At 53.9% G+C, this 16,207-nt stretch overlaps 1 protein-coding gene across 1 annotated transcript in view; it reads right to left on the bottom strand.

Moving 5' to 3' along the window:
* Window positions 1-880: 880 nt before the first annotated feature.
* ADAM12 (ADAM metallopeptidase domain 12) overlaps window positions 881-16,207 on the bottom strand; it is a 286,161-nt gene continuing 270,834 nt past the window's right edge. The window contains 2 exon segments of the mRNA XM_045291382.1: window positions 881-955; window positions 1,772-1,933. Coding sequence (XP_045147317.1) covers window positions 881-955; window positions 1,772-1,933 — 237 coding nt within the window.

Below are 16,207 nucleotides of genomic sequence, written 5' to 3'. Positions count from 1 at the left end.
TCTGGTGTGGCTCCCATGAGGGACGAGGCTCTTGGTGGTTTTCGGAGATAGAAGGCCACTGTTTTGTGACCCGGTGGAACTGCCCCATGTTCTGTCTGTCTGTTTTCTCGGCTCTGATCTTTGCGGAAAGGTGCCCTGGCTCACGGCCACAGGGTCAGGAGTTAGAACCCATCGGCCGCTCAATTGGAACCAGATGAGGCTTTCTGTAATGATGGACAGCCATTCCACTCGGCCCTACAGGGCCCCTGTGGGTCGACGGTGGTTCTTGGACACCACTCCTTCTCTGATTGTTGGCTGTAGGTCTGGAACAGTATCAGAGGATGGTCCATTGTCTGCATAAAACTGAGAGCCCTGGTAGTGGTGGGGTTATAAGTTGGGATGCGAACCATGAGGTCAGCGGTTCAAAACTACCAGCTGCTCCTCAGGAGAGAGATGGGGCTTTCTATTCCTGTCCCATAGGGTCGCGATGACTCAGTTGGCACTGACTCAAGGACAGTGAGTTTGGGGTTTGGGGACCCCGAGTATTGTCCTCGCGAGCACAAGACCCACGCGCCTGTGCTGGAGAGGAGGGCCCTCCTCCCTTTGCGTGGAATGGACAGCAGGGAAAGATGCAGCCGGGTGTCCCCTCACACCCGCAGTCTGTCTGCACAGCACGCGGGGACCCCGGGCCCTCTGCCCCCAGTTATCTCTGAGATCCTCGCAAGTCACACAGTCTTCCCAGGAGTCCTGCGGAGCCAGGCCCATCTGTGTGCTGGTCAGTGGTGAACCTCCCTCGGGGAAGGGGCCTGACTGGCACTGTGCCAATACCGCCCTGGGGCCTGAGAGGCGAGGGGAGGAGCCCTCCCACCTTTGCGGTTTCAGGCTGCTTATAGCACTAAGTTTATACAGGAGCCTTGATGCCATAGTGGGTTGTGCACGGGATGGGGTTGCAAGCAGTTTGCAGCCACCGGCCGCTCTTGGGGAGAAAGAGGAGGTCTGGTCCCAGGGACCAGGTCTGTTCTCCTCCAAGGTGGCTGGGCGGGTGTTCCACCCAGTTGTTCACTGGCTCGAGAAAGGGTAGCTTTTGAAAACTCGTGTGCGAAGGACGCAGCACACTGCTGAAAGCCTAGCGCTTTCAGGGCCCAGGGGACACACGTGTCCCACAAACTACCAAAATCTTCGTGACACTACCTTCTGTTACAGAAACAAATGCTCTCAAGGAGTCAGTCTTGAAGAGTCAGAAAGCTCATACGCTTAAGACCTCCAAGGAGAAGTTCTATTCTGACGCATGGGGTGCCACAACTTGGAATGGAGGGTAATTAACACATTTCTCCCCCTCCCCCCGCATCCTCCCTGATCCTCAGACCAAACCCACTGCCATCATTGAGCCGACCTACAACCGCAGGACAGCGCAGAACTGCCCCTGTGGGTTTCCAAGGCTGTAAATCTCTACAGGAGCAGACAGCCTCATCTTTCTCCCACGGAGAGGCTGGTGGGCTTGAACTGCTGTCCTTGTGGTTAGCTCCCCAATGCATAACCCCCCCTCCCCATGCCCATTTAATTCGCCTGGACCCCAGGGATTCTTGGAGGTGGGTCTTTGGCTTTCCTGGGCCTGCAGCACCTGGGAGCTTTGCGGGGACAAAGTCTTTCCCAAAGTGGGTGGCAGGCCAACTATGTTTGGGAACCGCTGTCTGAGAGTCCACCCCTGGGCTGATCTCTTAGGTCCACTTGGGCCATCACTGAGATGCATGGCCATGCTGCATCCCCATGACATCTGGATCTGCGCCCCGACCGTGCGGGAGGCGTAGCCCAGGATCACCAACCTGAGAGGAGCCAGGCAGAGCCCGGGCCCTGGCTGTCCGGGAGTCTTCACAGAGGCACTGGTGAGTCGTGTTGTCTTGGTCACAGGATCTGCTGGCAAAGGCTTCTGAGGAGGCTGCGGCTTCCAGGTTCCCTGCAATTAACCGGAGCCAGACCTGGGCTCTGGAGCCCTGGAGAGTGAACACTTGTTCCTGGCCAAGTAGGGGGGGCTGGTCTGTCGCTCACACTGCTCATCCCCAGCGCCCTCTGCCCACTCCTCAGGTATAGCCTGCCCTCCGTGGTGGTCACGGTTTGTACACCTCCCCGTGGAGTAGATGGAAATGTCACCCCCTCCCAGCTTGGTACAACTGTGGCAAAGCCAGCCCCAACCCAGCCGCCACTCCGCTTCCAGAGGGACACCCAGGGAGATCCAGGGAAATCTGACGTGGACGGTTCTGGAAAACCGCCTGGACTCTGCAGAGCCTGTTCTAGAGGTGGAGACACGTTGCCACGTTCCACTCAACCCCTCTAAGATAGACTCCCCCCAATCCGAGCAAGACGGTGGGTGGGACGGCCCACATCAGACCCTGCCGGGTGAGACTCATGAACGAGGAGAGGCCAGAGTCTCAGACTTGCCGAGTGGGACGAGGGGTGTGCAGCCGCGTGGGCAAGCGCAGCAGGGGCGGGAAGGGGTGGAAGCAAGTTGCCAGGAGAACGCCTAGATTCAGAGGAAGGCCTGTGGGTGGAGGAGACCCTGTACCCCACGCCTCCCTGCACCTGGAAGGAGTGGGGGCAGGAACAGGATAACTGGCTGGGACCCAGGGAAAGGCCTTTTCCGCCTGCCCATCCCCCACCAGCGGGTTGGCTGGGGACAACCCTGCCACCGCCTGCAGTCATTCCCCAGCAGTTCACAGCATGCACTCGGGGAATTCAAGACTGGAGCTTGTCAGAGGCGCGTTCACCGTGTGACAGGCCATGTCAGTGTAACACCTGCCTTTTTTTTTTCTCATTCTACCCCCCACCTCCCCCCACTACTCAGCCAGATCACCACCTTCCCCAAGGATGAGATCTGTCCACACCTGCAGAAAGTCAGGGTGGAACAAGCCAACCCACAGTCAACAGACAGCATCAAACGACCCAAATCAGAAACCAGGAACTCTCTCTCAGGAAGAGCAGGTACAGAGTGTACTGGAGGGATGAGGGAATGTGATATATGTCGCCATGATGTTACCGAACATCCTATAATCAATCACCTCCTGGTATGGTCTGTTGTGAGCAGTGAGCCCTTGTAAGAAGACTGGTGGGGTGGGTACAACCCTCTTGCTCGGGGCACATCCCTGATGCGATTGGAAAGCCGTTCCTCTGAGGGCGTGGCCTGCTTCTTATGTAAATTCTTATGTAAATTCCCATGGAAAGGTTGCTTCATCTGCCACCTGGAGTGTTCATCAGTCCCCCACCTACTCCTGCCAAGAGAAGCCTTCAGCTCGACATCGGACCCACGGAGTTAAAAGTGGACTCAATCAACCCATTGCACTGGGTCCATCTGCACAAGACCTCTTTTTAAAGGGTCGAAAGTGAGGCTTACTCAGTGTTTTCAGAGGTGGACCTCGGACAAGGGAGACTGAAGGGCAGAAGCCTCTGAATTGTGGTGCTGGCGATAACGTTCAAGGAGCACACAACTCTCGGAAGTAGAGCCAGAAGGCCGCTTGAACAAGGTGCACTGGACACAGTGTCTGTGCTGATGGGCTCAAAGCCAATGCGGAGGACGGTGCCGGTCTGGGCAGTGTTTGGATGGCGGCGCTTTGGGACCGACTTGATGACATGACCCGCTGTGTGAACCGTCTCCTTGATAAGCAGCTCTGGTTTATCTTCTCGAGTGAACCCAGCTTCACAAAGGGGGCTTCAAAAAGTTCGCGGAAAACTAGGTACCGCCCTGTGGGCAGGACAAGCTGATGGAAGCCACAGACAGTGCCCTAGAAGGATTCAGGAAAATGATGAATATTAGGAACCCAGAGCGTCACCCTAAAAGAGCAGGCTGATCAAGGAATGAATGGGCCAGTGAAATTTAAGACTTATCCTTGTCACCGGTCTGTCTGAGGGCAAATGAAGAAAGCCCGAGAACCATTCACATGAGCTAAGGCTTCCGGAGGAGGAGGACGTCAAAGAAAAACAACTGGGAATTGTCGGGACTCGCTAGCAGGAGCCTTCTCGAATCTTACGGAGGACGAAAAGACGCACTTAATGAATTCCATGCAGACCCTAAAGGAAAGTCATCAGGCCGTGCATGTAAAGGACCTTCCGAATGAGCCCTGACTTCTCAGCAGAAACCAAGAACTATCCACCCCGGGGAAATGTCCTAAACAGGACTTTTGTAAACAGACCAACAATAGCAGACCACGACCTGAGAGCGAGACACACGACCGCATCCGCTGGAACCCAACCTGGAAGCACTTCCCCAAATACAGCAAGCTTCCAGGAGTAGAAACACCCAGGCATGCCCATCTGTCGTGGCAGACAACGACAAAACATGAAAGAAGGAGAGGGAGTCAGACAGAATGACTCAGGCACAGAAAAACATGGGGAACAAAGAATGACGGTCATGAAATTCATGCCTGTGACAAATGATGCGAAACATAAGTGGATTAAATGAAAACAGGACCCGTCAATATGCTGCGTATAAAAGCCAAGGGAGACAACCTAGAGCCCATCAACGGATGCAAGGTGAACGCCGTAATACACACAACGGAATATTGTGCCCTACTGAGGAATCCACAGAACACCTCACCACGTGGGTGGACTTGGACAACAGTCAGTCAAATCCAAGGTCATATACACGCAGGGAAGTTACCACGTAGACGAGAGAGTTACACAATCCTGCATTCTCACTCATGATGAGCAGGCCCAAAGGGACAATCCACCCTGTGTACAGGCGTGCACTTGATGACCTGCAGTCTGGCGCAGGGGCTGCGACCGCAGGCTCAACCCTAACAATGACGGGGCGTGGCGGGCTGGGCAGGGCTGCCCTGAGTGTCCAACATAGTTCTATATTGTACTTTGGCGAGTAGTGACTGGGGTCTGCAGGTACAGTTCTCATCCTCCTCCCACCCAGAGCAGAGAACGATGAAGGAAAAATCGGAGGACTGATGGACCACGTGAACCTCCGCCTCCACTCCCCTGGAAGCAGACCCCCTCGATTGATGGGGCCTGGCTCCCCTGCTCTGACAGGGAGGGACCACAAGAGCTGGTTTGGAAGAGAGTGGGACAACCACGGGAGACACGCAGCACTTCACTCTTCAGACCTGGAACCGAACTGACCCCCATGGCTCCCCTTTCAGCAGAACTCTGCCCTGCTTGGAACAGCCCATGACACCCGGCACCGCGTTTGTGCGCTCTCACATCACGGACCCTGCAGTGTCACTAGACAAGCTATGAGTGTGTGTGTGTGTGTGTGTAGACTGCTCCGCAAACGTCACTCAGATGACATGAAAGCTTTAAAAGGCTTTCTAATAATTCAGAGAACCACAGACTTGTGTGGAAAACAATGTCCAGGGGCTCACTGCTGACACAAAGCACAGGGGCTGCTCTGAGCAGGGCCCTCACGGGAGGAGGAGGGGGTGGGGGAATGATGCCCATGCAAGCCTCTGCACCTCCCCTCCCCCTCCCCACTAGGATGAAAAACAATGCCTATCTCATAGGGGATTAAACCAAATTCATACGAGTACCTCATGCCACACGTTTTAAAATTCCTAATGGGAATATGAGAAAAACCAGCACACCGGATAGCATTAGAGCCACCCCCAGTTTCATGGCGACCTCTCCTGGTGGCGCCTGGGAGTGTGGGGCCCAGCGCTATGCCCCTGTCCGCGGGAACTTCCAGGGAGACAGGGCAGAGGGCTTGGTACTTTTTCCACCACGAACCTTCACATCACGGTTACACGTATCTCTGCAAAGCAAAGGGAGCCCCCACCAAACGTGCCAACAGCTGAAGGGAACGCAAGCCAGCTTGGAGCAGTGGGCACACACGGACAGGAGGAGAAAGCACGGACCAAGAAGAGACTTCGAAGTGGCAACGGCAGAACACCGTCCTTAAACAGGACGGAAGTTCCCTGTCCATCGAATGCTCAACGACTCGCTCCTTGAGCCAACATGACCGTAGTACACATACACACGCAATGACGATTTGTACATCTGGCAGCCTGGCTCTGTGAACACAGGGGAGGGCTTTTACTTCTTTGAGTTGCAGCTTCCTCCGTGGGGGAGAGGCAGAGGATCAGGTCCGTAGCTCACAGGGTTGATGTGAAGATAAGCCCCTTCCCATCTACAGCAGGCCCTCAGCACAGGGTAGGCAGGCGGTCGGCAATGATCCAGGTTCCACTACAGCTATTACTGATGGAGTGGATTTACCTGCTAAGGGCACCGAAAGCCTACCAACAAACCCAGGGCAATAAACCAAGCCCATCTATCTTCATTTTCTCGAAGGCGGCAGGGAAAGATGACCGGGATATTAGTACGAGGCATAAAAAGGGATGCACACACCCATAAACTTGAAAGGCTTTGGTGATTAAATAATTTAGCCACGAATAAGTATCCAGTCTTGCCACTAAAGATAATGTTGGGTTTTTATTACTGTGCCGGGGAAGAAGTGAGATCTATGTTATAATACATCACCGGGTACCTGGATTTATCATGGAACCTTAGGAGATGATTAGGTTGCCCATCCATACTGGTTTGCCTGTGACAGTCCCAATTTATGCTTAAGGTTCCGCTTAATTACTCATTACCCTCTCCCAGAAGTGCCCCAATTTGGAGGATAAATCTGACGGCCACCAGAGGGAGGGAAAAGCCCAAGGGCTGAGATGTGGATGGAAAGTTCTGACCTCAGAGCCCGGGACACGCGTTGGTCTGTGTCTGCACACTAGGCTCAGGAGGCAGTGCGATGGGGACATGGAACAGGCCGCAGCCACACAAGCTCCTGGTTAAGACGCCAGCTTCCCACCAAGCTTCCCTGGGGCAGCAGGCCGGTGCCACCGTGGCATTGCTCAAGAAGATGCATCCTCTGCCAGGGGAACGTTCACCAAGATACACCCAGGCCATGAGAGTCCATGCTCCCTGGGGGGCTTGGCTTTGCAGGAGCCAAAGGCCGAGGTGGCCCTTTCTCAAAGACCGCTCCGCCTGGCCGCAGCCCATCCAGAGAAAGCTGAGCTCCGGCTCCAGGCCGGCCGTTCACTCCGTGGAAATGTCTCTCCAGAGTTATTTTCATTGCCACCAAGGATTTGAAGAATTCCAGCCCCATCCCTCCCCACTTCCCACTTCTTCTAGATCTTAGAGAGGATTCCAAGGACTGCCCCATTCTTCCAGGTCCTGCCTGTATGCTAGCCCCGGCCGAAGAGTTCTTAACCTTTGAGAAGTTTTAGAACAAACACAAATTGAAGGCTAAATAGAACACAGTGCCCCACCGTCACTGTAAAGAATTCCTAACTGTTATCAACGTCCGGTGTGATAAGCCAAAGCCCTGGGAGATCAGGGTAGGGGACACTGGGGGTCACCAGCGGGAAATGCCACAGGGCCACTGAGACCTAGGCCTGGTAAACACCTGCCTGTGGGTGGCCCGTGAAGAGCATGTGCTCAGAGATAGCACCAAAGACGAGCTCAGAGGGAAACTCGGGGGGTGGGGAATCGCTCCTTATTCCGAGGGCGTGGGAAGCAAGGGCCTAGACCAATCTCCTCTGCTGAAAAAGACCACCTCCCCTCCTTCATTGGGAAGACTCCGTGATCTTTTCTGAAATGACCTCAAAACACAGAGAACACACAGCAAACACACAAATTTCCCTCAAAATGGAACTTGGATAACCTTTGGCTCATTCCCAGGGAAGGGACATTGGTAGTGACCAGCAGGTCACAGTGCAGGAGGAGGCCTGTCAGGGACAGGAGGGGTGGGGGGCCTGCATGGCATATTGGGGCTGCAAAAGAAGAGTGTGTACCCCGGCCATCTGTGCCAGCCTGGAATGGGGCAGGTGAAGAATGTGGAACCAGGGGAGGCTGGGCCACCATCTTCACTCAGAATCTTCCGTCTTGGGCTCCACTGTGAGCAGGCACCTTGGAGCTGCTCAGGGCACTGGCCTGGCCCTTCCCCACCTGTCCTGATGGCACCAGGAAGGCCTCCACTCCTCCGCTCTTGGTTTGTTTTTTTTGGGGGTGTGTGTGTGTAAAACTTGTGACTTGGGTGCAGGTTTCCAGGGCAAGTCAGTTTTCCTTGTCCTCTGAAGAGGACTTTAGACAGGGCTTCGTGCATTTCATGCTCTGCCTCCAGCACAGGCAGAGAAATCCCAGAGGCCCCCAGGTCCCACTGTGAACCTGTGAGAGTGGCCAAGATCAACCTCTAGGCGCACTGTGTGGGTAGGTGGCTGCTGGGAGCTGCTAACTGGATTCTGACTCAGGGACACCAGGTGACAGGAAAGAGTAGGGCTGCCCTGTAGGCCCTGACCTTCAGGACTGCAGGTCACCAGCGCTTCCCGCCCCCCTCCACCACTCCACTCTCCCCAGGAGCTGCTGAGTGTATTCAAAACAATGGCCTCTTGGGTAGCAGCCAGAGTCAACTGTCGCCTTACCAGGGCTTCCGGTGTTGGCTCCAGGGTGCAGGTGGGGGCAAACACGGAGACAAGTCCCTAACAGGGCTGCTCTGTCGCAGCTCCCAGATGTGTCTGGATGCACATGGCCTTGGATTCAGCCACTGTGCGTCCAGCAGTGCGTCCCACAGCCTGCCCGTGTGGAGGGGAGGCGGGTGAAAACAAGCAGGGCCTGGCTCTGCAGAGTGCTGTGGCTGAGGCGGCGCTGCGCGGAACGGCTCTGGAAGGACCACAGTGGACAAAGGAAGAGGGCCACACGAGACTGCAGTTGCCCCAACATCTGACAGCCGTGGGCGCAGCAGGTAAGAAAGGAATCCACATACTGCATTCTGCAAATTACGCAAGTCCTACAGCAGGCCCATGCCTTCTGATGAAGAAGGTGTGCTCATGCGCCAGGTCTTTTCGATGGATCGCCGCAGGGCCCTGGGAGGGAGTGCAGAAGAAGGGATGCACTTGGCCGTGGTTCTGGCCACGTGTATGAAGCGGAGTGGAATGCGGGAAGAACAACCAAAGCAGCCTTAGAAAAACACCAGCCGCGTCGGGAGACGCTGGTGTCCAGACTTCGGACTCTTCGTTGGAAGGCGAGATGCTAAAGAAGGGCATGGCGAGTGGAGACGGGAGGAAGTCGAACCACGGCCTCCCGCCGCCGATTTAAGGTCGGGTGATGAGTGGGTGGGGCTTCACTGTACTTGTCTCTCCAACGTTGGAGGTTCCGAAATGTCCCGAAGTACCCGATTTTAAAATACCTAGCACCCCTCTCTGCAAAGACAGGTTGGTAGAGCCGAGACTGTGTGTGTGTGTGCGTGCGCTGAATTGTGCTTTATCTGGGCTTGGTAAGCATGAATGAGGAAGGCTGAAGCAGAATCAATGCATCCGAACTGTGGCGCCGGTGAAGAATGCTGAAAGTACCACAACTGCCAAAAGCACCAACAGGCCTGTCTTGGAAGAAGTGCAGCCAGAGTGCCCCTTGGAGGCCAGGATGGCGAGACCTGGTCTCACGGTCTTTGGACATGTTGTCTGGAGAGACCGGGCCCTGAGAAGGACATCACGCTCGGTGTGCAGGGAAGGGGTATTGTCTAGTACCCTGGACAAGATGGATGGACACCGTGGCTGCAGCAAGAACAACCGTCAGAGTGATTCCACATTACCTGTTAAAGCACTTCAAAGTGTCAAGCATCTCTATCTGACATACAATTTGCAAGAAATTTGGGAGACAGCTACCTGGCCTACTGGTTGAGAAGAGGTCCTTATTTGTGCCCATTCCAAAGAAATGTGACCCAACAGAACAGTAACATCACATGCAAGTAACCGTCTGCCCGAGAGGCGGGGGCTGAAAAATGGCTGCAGCAGTACATTGCCAAAGTGAAGCTGGGTTCACACGAGGACAAGGAAGGAGGGGTAGTCATTGCTGATGCCAGACAGAGATCTTTACCTGTGTTTACTGAGTGTGCAAAAGGCGTTGGACCACGTGGATCGTAACATGCTACGGATAGCTTTGAGAACAAAAGGAATTCCAAAGCACGTAGCTGTGCTCATGCATAAACAGAACGAGGTGACATGCATGATCTAAAACCAGGAAAGATGAGTCATGGTTGTAGACATACTTAATCTGTATGTTCAGCAAATAATCTGAGGAGCTGGACTATGTGAAGAACAAGGCATCCAGCCAGGAGGACAGCTCACTAACAACATGTGATACACAGGTGACACAGCCTTGCTTGCCGAAAGCTAAGACGACGACGGGACGTGAAGCACATACTGATGAAGGTCAAAGACCACAGCCTTCAGTATGAACCACAACTCAGTGTAAGAAAACAGAGCAGCAGACATCATCGCCATCAAAGAAGACAATCCCAAAGGTGTCAAGGATTTCATGTTACTCCGAGCCACACTCATGAGTACGGGTGCCAAGAAATCAAATGACATATTCCACTGGTCCAGTCAGCTGTAAAAGGCCTCTCTAGAGTGTTGAAGAGCAGTGATGTCCCTTTGAGGACAAGTCACAGTACATCCAGCCACATGATATGCGCATGGAAACCGGACAGTGCATGGGGCTGACGGGAGAAGACCCGATACATGTAAATGACGGTGCTGGTACAAAAGCTTGACTGTGCTGTGATGGCCCAAAGAACAGATACTTCTGTCTTGGACGAGGTATAGCCAGAAGGCTCCCTAGAAACAAGGGTGGTGGCACTTCCTTTCACAACCTTGGGACACGTTATCAGGAGGGTCCAGGCCCTGCAGAAGGGCATCATGTTCGAAGAATGGAGGGCTGTCAGAGACCAGGAAGACCCTCATGGAGATAGCTTTTCCCCCATGAATGCATGATCAAATGCAATAGGCTCACAAGGACTAATCAATTCTGCAGCAAGAAGCCATTTCCTCCAGCCCGGTTCAGCTGTTTAGAATTCTCACATCCCTTGACCGCCTTTCCCACATGCCTCCCATCTTCAAAGGGCTGGACTTGGGTGCAGAGAGCAGCGCCTGTCTAGGGCAGTCGACTCTGCACTTGGGGGAGACGCCCTGGTCAGGCTGCCAGGGGAGCAAGGGAGGCTCATGGGAGACGGGCTTTTCAGACCCCGGGACACAAGGGTGAGATGGGGAAAGTAGAGAAGGGGCATTGAAGAACACTTTCCAGAACCTTCTCTCAGCTCCAGGCTTTGGGTTAGTCTGTGCTGAAGAAGGCTTTCGTAAAGAGCCATTTCGTCTTTTTCTCCTCATTTCCTTAGGAGAACATGCCCACCTACCGACGTCCTTCCCCCAGGATATTTTGGGAAAGAGCCTAAATGAGCAGATTGGAGGCACTTTAGGAGGCTGGCTTCAATACCACACCACAAAGGTCCCAAACCAATGCTCGGGCCATGGAGCTGCTGCCCACTGAGAGGGACGGAGCCCCGTTCGTTCAGACCCCTCAGGCCATGGCCGGCTCTCTGACATGGCGGGCTCCTGTTTGCCGTGTGCTTACGTTTAGAGCCCAACAGCATGCCTTTGAAGGAGCGGCTGTTTCCCGAGAACAGCCGGCCTTCATCGTCTTGCACCCTCTTGGGGGGGGCGAGGGGGAGGAATGCGGACCTCCTGGCAGCCTCCTGTCGCTGCTTAAGCACAGTGTGATGGTGCTGCAGCCGGCTCTTCCTCAGCTCAGGGAGGAGACCACACCAGACCGGTCCGGCTAGTCCTACACAACACTGCCTGCTTCAGAAAAGTGAAATACAGACTAGGCATTTCTTAGACACTGGGAGCTGAAGACCTCTACCCGAGGGGAGATGCGGAGAGCCTCTTTCATGGACGAGGCCACACTCGGAGCACTCCCCCGACCCGTGATGGTCATGACCTATGGCTTGTTCCCGCAGAGACGGCGGCGGCATGATGGTGCTCAAGGGAAGGAGAAGAGACTGACGACCCAGGCTCCCTCTCATCCCGCCAGCTCCGAGACAAAAGTGAGGGGGAGATGAATGAAAGATGGCGGCAGCTGGTGGGCTCACACGACGCTGAGCCTGGCTCTTCCTCCACCCACCCACCCAGCTGCATCCATTCAGGACAGCAGCTAGAGAACTGGGCTTGAGCCTCTCTCTCCCACCTCCCCCGGGAACTCTTCAGCCTTGAGAGGCACCGTTTCTCCCCCGGGGAGTGGATGAGCAGTGGTACCTGTCTCCTGGGCTCTCCGGAGAAGAAGTTGAGGTCGCTGGTGATTTCTTTGGCCTTGGGTCAATCAGCAATGCCCATGGAAGCAGCAGTCAAGAAATCAAGCGAGGCATTCAGCAAACCTGCTGCCCAAGTCTTCTTTAAAGTCCACAGAACTTTGATGACCCTGGGGGCAATCACCGTCTTCTCGCTCACCTACTACACATGCGGGAAGCTGGCCGTCCACAAGGAAGACAGAAGAAGAAACGACTCATTCGAACTGTGATGTTGGAGAAGACAACGGAACCATGGACTACCGCCAAACGCGTGCATTGGGTGCAGCCGGCATCCGCTGCGCACGCTCTGCTCCTTAGATACGAGCTGTAAGACTTCTTTGGCTGCGTCATCAGGAAACACCCAACTGCCAGAAAAGGGCACGGTGCTTGATAGAGGGTCTCTGGAAGGTATGTGTGTGTGGGGGTGCGCTCTCATGAGCTAGCCCGACACCACAGTTACAACAAGGGACTCCAACATGTCACAGATCAAGAAGGTGGCAGTGGAGCACACATTGTGTCTCCTTTCTGTTGAACATGAGGCCCCCAGGAGCCAGCGCCGAGTCCACGGCAGCTATACCACGACTCCTCGGAGGACGTCCTGCAGAGCCCCGGCCACATGACCACTGACTGGTGCATCCACCCCCTTGGGAAGGCCATCCACATCATGTTCAAGTACAGGGTCAACCAAAAAGTAGACTCTCTGTGAGGTGGACTGGCACAGTGGTTTCAACAACTAGCTCAAACGTGGCCACCACTGTGGAACGTGGTCTGCGGTCCACAGGTCGCTAGGAGTCAGGCCCAACTTCACAGCACCTTCCAAGAGCGGCAACTCTTTTATCACAACTGCAGACACAACCAGACACTCCTTACCCCCCCGCAAACTGGCGGTACACTCATCACGTATGCAGACCCACCATTTGGTTAGCAGACTACATATAGAAATGAATCCTCCCATTTTTCTTTTACCAGAATTCTTGTAGTAGACCGGCACGGGCAGCTGTTTCTAGGGGCCTCAGTGGCACTGTGGTTAAAGCACTTGGTTGCCAACCGAAAGGCTGGAGGTTCGAATGCACCAAATGTCTGTTTCTGCAGACACACAGCCTGGAAGCCCCTCCAAAGGGTTTTACTCTGTCCTATAGGGTTGCTACAGGAGTGCTGGTGGCATAGTGGGTTATACATCGGGCTGCTCAGCGCAAGGTCAGCAGTTCAAATCCACCAGCTGTCCCATGGGAGAGACATGCGATTGTACACTCCTGTAAATGTTTCCAGTCCCAGAAACCCAGGAGCGGTTCTGCTCTGCCCTCAGGGTCTCTGTACGTCAGAACTGAGTGCTGGCTGTGAACTGGGTTGGGTTTGTTGTAGGGGTCAATTGAGCTGAACTCCCTCACAATGAGCTTGGTCTCTGGGTTATTAGCTTTTCCAGGAAAAGGCTTTGACTCAGCAGAACTTAAGTCATCTAGGACATGGATCCAGCTGTCCCTTATGTTCCTGCTTCCTATCATTCTTTTGCAGAAGGCCATCTGACTAGAAAAACAATCTCAGCCAGACGTGCAGGATTCCACCTCACCGATAAGATGGAGCTGAGGACACGGTCTTCCTAAGACTTCCCAGAAACCCAGGGCTTCGAAAAGAAATACCAGCAACTTCAAAGAAGACCAGACGACACGTCAGCATTTGCAGCCCAAACGGCGCTTGTCTGGGAGACAGATCTTAACAGAATACAGACCACGCTAAGTCAGCGGCATGCTGGTGAAGGTTGACTGCATAGAATCACGGCCCACCCGTGAGTGGAAGGAGCCAAGCCGCTCCCAGTGGAATCCCAGCCCATCTGAGTCTGACAGCCGGAAATTGCATTTCGATTGGCGGCTGCTTAGCACAGCCTTCTCTGTGTATGATTTTCTGTGAGCTGAGAAATCTATTTCGTAGATGTGACAGCGAACATGTTTTTGTTTAAACTTTAAATGAGTGAATTAAGCCAATTAATCAGAGTAAATTGCATAAGAGATCTGTTAGGAACATCCTACAAATCAAAAACCTAGAGAAAGGGTTTCTTTTGACAGTTCCTCCCGGCTCCTCCCTCCTCCTCCGAGCCACAGGCAGTTAGCAGCTCCGTGTTCAGGAGTCGAGACTATCCCCCCGTGAGCCCCTACATGCTTTTGGTCTTCGGAGAGTCAGACTTGGGGAAAAAATTGAATGTAAGAGCTCTAGACCCTCCCTTGTGTGACCGAGGAGTAAGTCTTTCTGGGGATTTCTGCTCCCCCGCCCCCACCCCCAACTCCTCACCCCTGGGCCCCTCCCTGGACCGTCCACCAGGCCGTGGCATGGCCTCTCAGCATCACCTCTGCAGGATGTTGTGCTTCCCGCAGTGCAGGTGTGAGCACAGCTGCTCTCTGTGGCCACCCGGGGTGGACACTTGGCCAACGTGAACAGCAGCCTCCACTCAGGATCCGAGGGCTCGTCAGGGAGGACACAGGCAAACAAAGGGATCAGAAACTGGGTGCCACCTGCCGCTCCTCCTCCAGCTGGCTGCTCACCTTCTGTGTCTCCCTCAGCCCCGCCCCACACCTCCCCTGCCAGAACGGGAAGCGAGTTCCTTTTGGAAAGCGCAGCTGAAGTCCAGGAAGGGGGTCTTGCCACTCCGTTCTGCCGAGCTCTTGTGTTGCTGCTGCCTATTGGGGTGCCCCCCGCTCCCCAAGCTGCCTGCAAGTTGCTTCCTCCCAGGAGAAGCCTTTGCAGGATTCTGTCCGAGACACACGCACGGTTTCCACTAGTACTTGTCTGTACTTCATATGCCTTGTGCTTAAAAAGAAAAATTATTTTTGGAGTTTTATTGTGGTTTGGATGGAAGTCTACAGAGCAAATGAGTTTCCCATTCGGCAGCCTACACACAGCCTGACATCAGATGCACCTCCCTCAAAGGAACAGCACCCCCCCACGTTCTCCCGGGTTTCCGTTCCCCCATCTAGTCTGCTCCTCTGCTGGCTGAGCTGTGTGTTTGGGCCAACACTGCCCCACCTGGTCTCCTGTAGTTGATTACCCTGAGGAGGAGCACACAGCTCATGGGCCTTAGCGCTCAATTGAGGGGCCTGTGAATTGCTTGGCTGAAAGGTGTTCTCTGGGAGCAGGTTCCATTCCAGGTCTGAAGGGTGTCTAAGGGTCATAATCTTGGAGGTTCTGTCAGGTTCTATTAGACCAACAAGTCTGGTCTTTTAAAATGTAAAACAATTTTGTATGTTTCTTCTACTCTGTCCAGGGCCTGCTATTGGGAACTAGTCAGAGCAGTTGGTAGTAGTAGCCGGTTAGGCGCTATCTACTTCCTTTGGTTTCTCTACAGTGGAGAGTGTGGCTTGTGTGGTCCATTCATTCTCCGGACGAAGTGTCCCCTTGAATCTTTGCCTTTCCTCATTCTTTTTTTGGCCCCAGAAGGGAAGAGACAAATGGTTAGATCTTAGACAGCCACCAGCCAACCAAGTAGGATGCAGAACGTGGTCTTGATAGACTAAATTATGCCAACTGTCTAGATGTCCCCTGATAGTAGTAAGTCTGCAAGCTCAAGGGCTCAGTCCTCCAGTTTGGTTATGGCCAAGAAACTCATATTACTTGGAAACTTATCATCAAGACACCTGTCTTTTCTGGTGCAGGAGAAAAGAACATACAATTATCTTTAAAAAATTAACCAGCGCCAGAGAGCTCTCTCCTTAAGACCTCTCCATCCCTCCTTAGCCTTTTTCTGATTTTCCTTCTGGAGTCTGTGGTCAACTTCTACCAGCCCAGAATGTGCAGAGAAACAACCCCTTGCTTCTAACGTGACTCGTTAGCGTGCTGGTCAGCCTCACCTGCACATTAGGTACAAGTTCTCGGTGGATCACACCAGACACATCGGTTGTGTTCCTTCAAGTTGTGTCGACTGGGCTGGGCTGTGATCTTCCATGGCTTGGCGGTTATGATGTAGTGATCCACACGATGCGATGTGGTACCATGTAATCAGATGAGACCTGCCACGAGCGGCCGATCCATGGTGACCAAGTTTCCTCTGAAGGGCGGCCTGCTTCAACACAGGTGGACACTCTTGAAAAAGCTCATTTGCTTTTTTGGATCCTGCATCTGGTACATCATCCTGGGCTT

This window comes from Echinops telfairi, unplaced genomic scaffold (genome assembly GCF_000313985.2).
Source record: "Echinops telfairi isolate 266 unplaced genomic scaffold, ASM31398v2 ScPeMD7_70;HRSCAF=299, whole genome shotgun sequence".
Taxonomy (NCBI): Eukaryota; Metazoa; Chordata; class Mammalia; order Afrosoricida; family Tenrecidae; genus Echinops; species Echinops telfairi.
The sequence above is the reverse complement of the archived record's forward strand: the minus strand, read 5'-3'. Positions and strand labels throughout refer to the sequence as shown.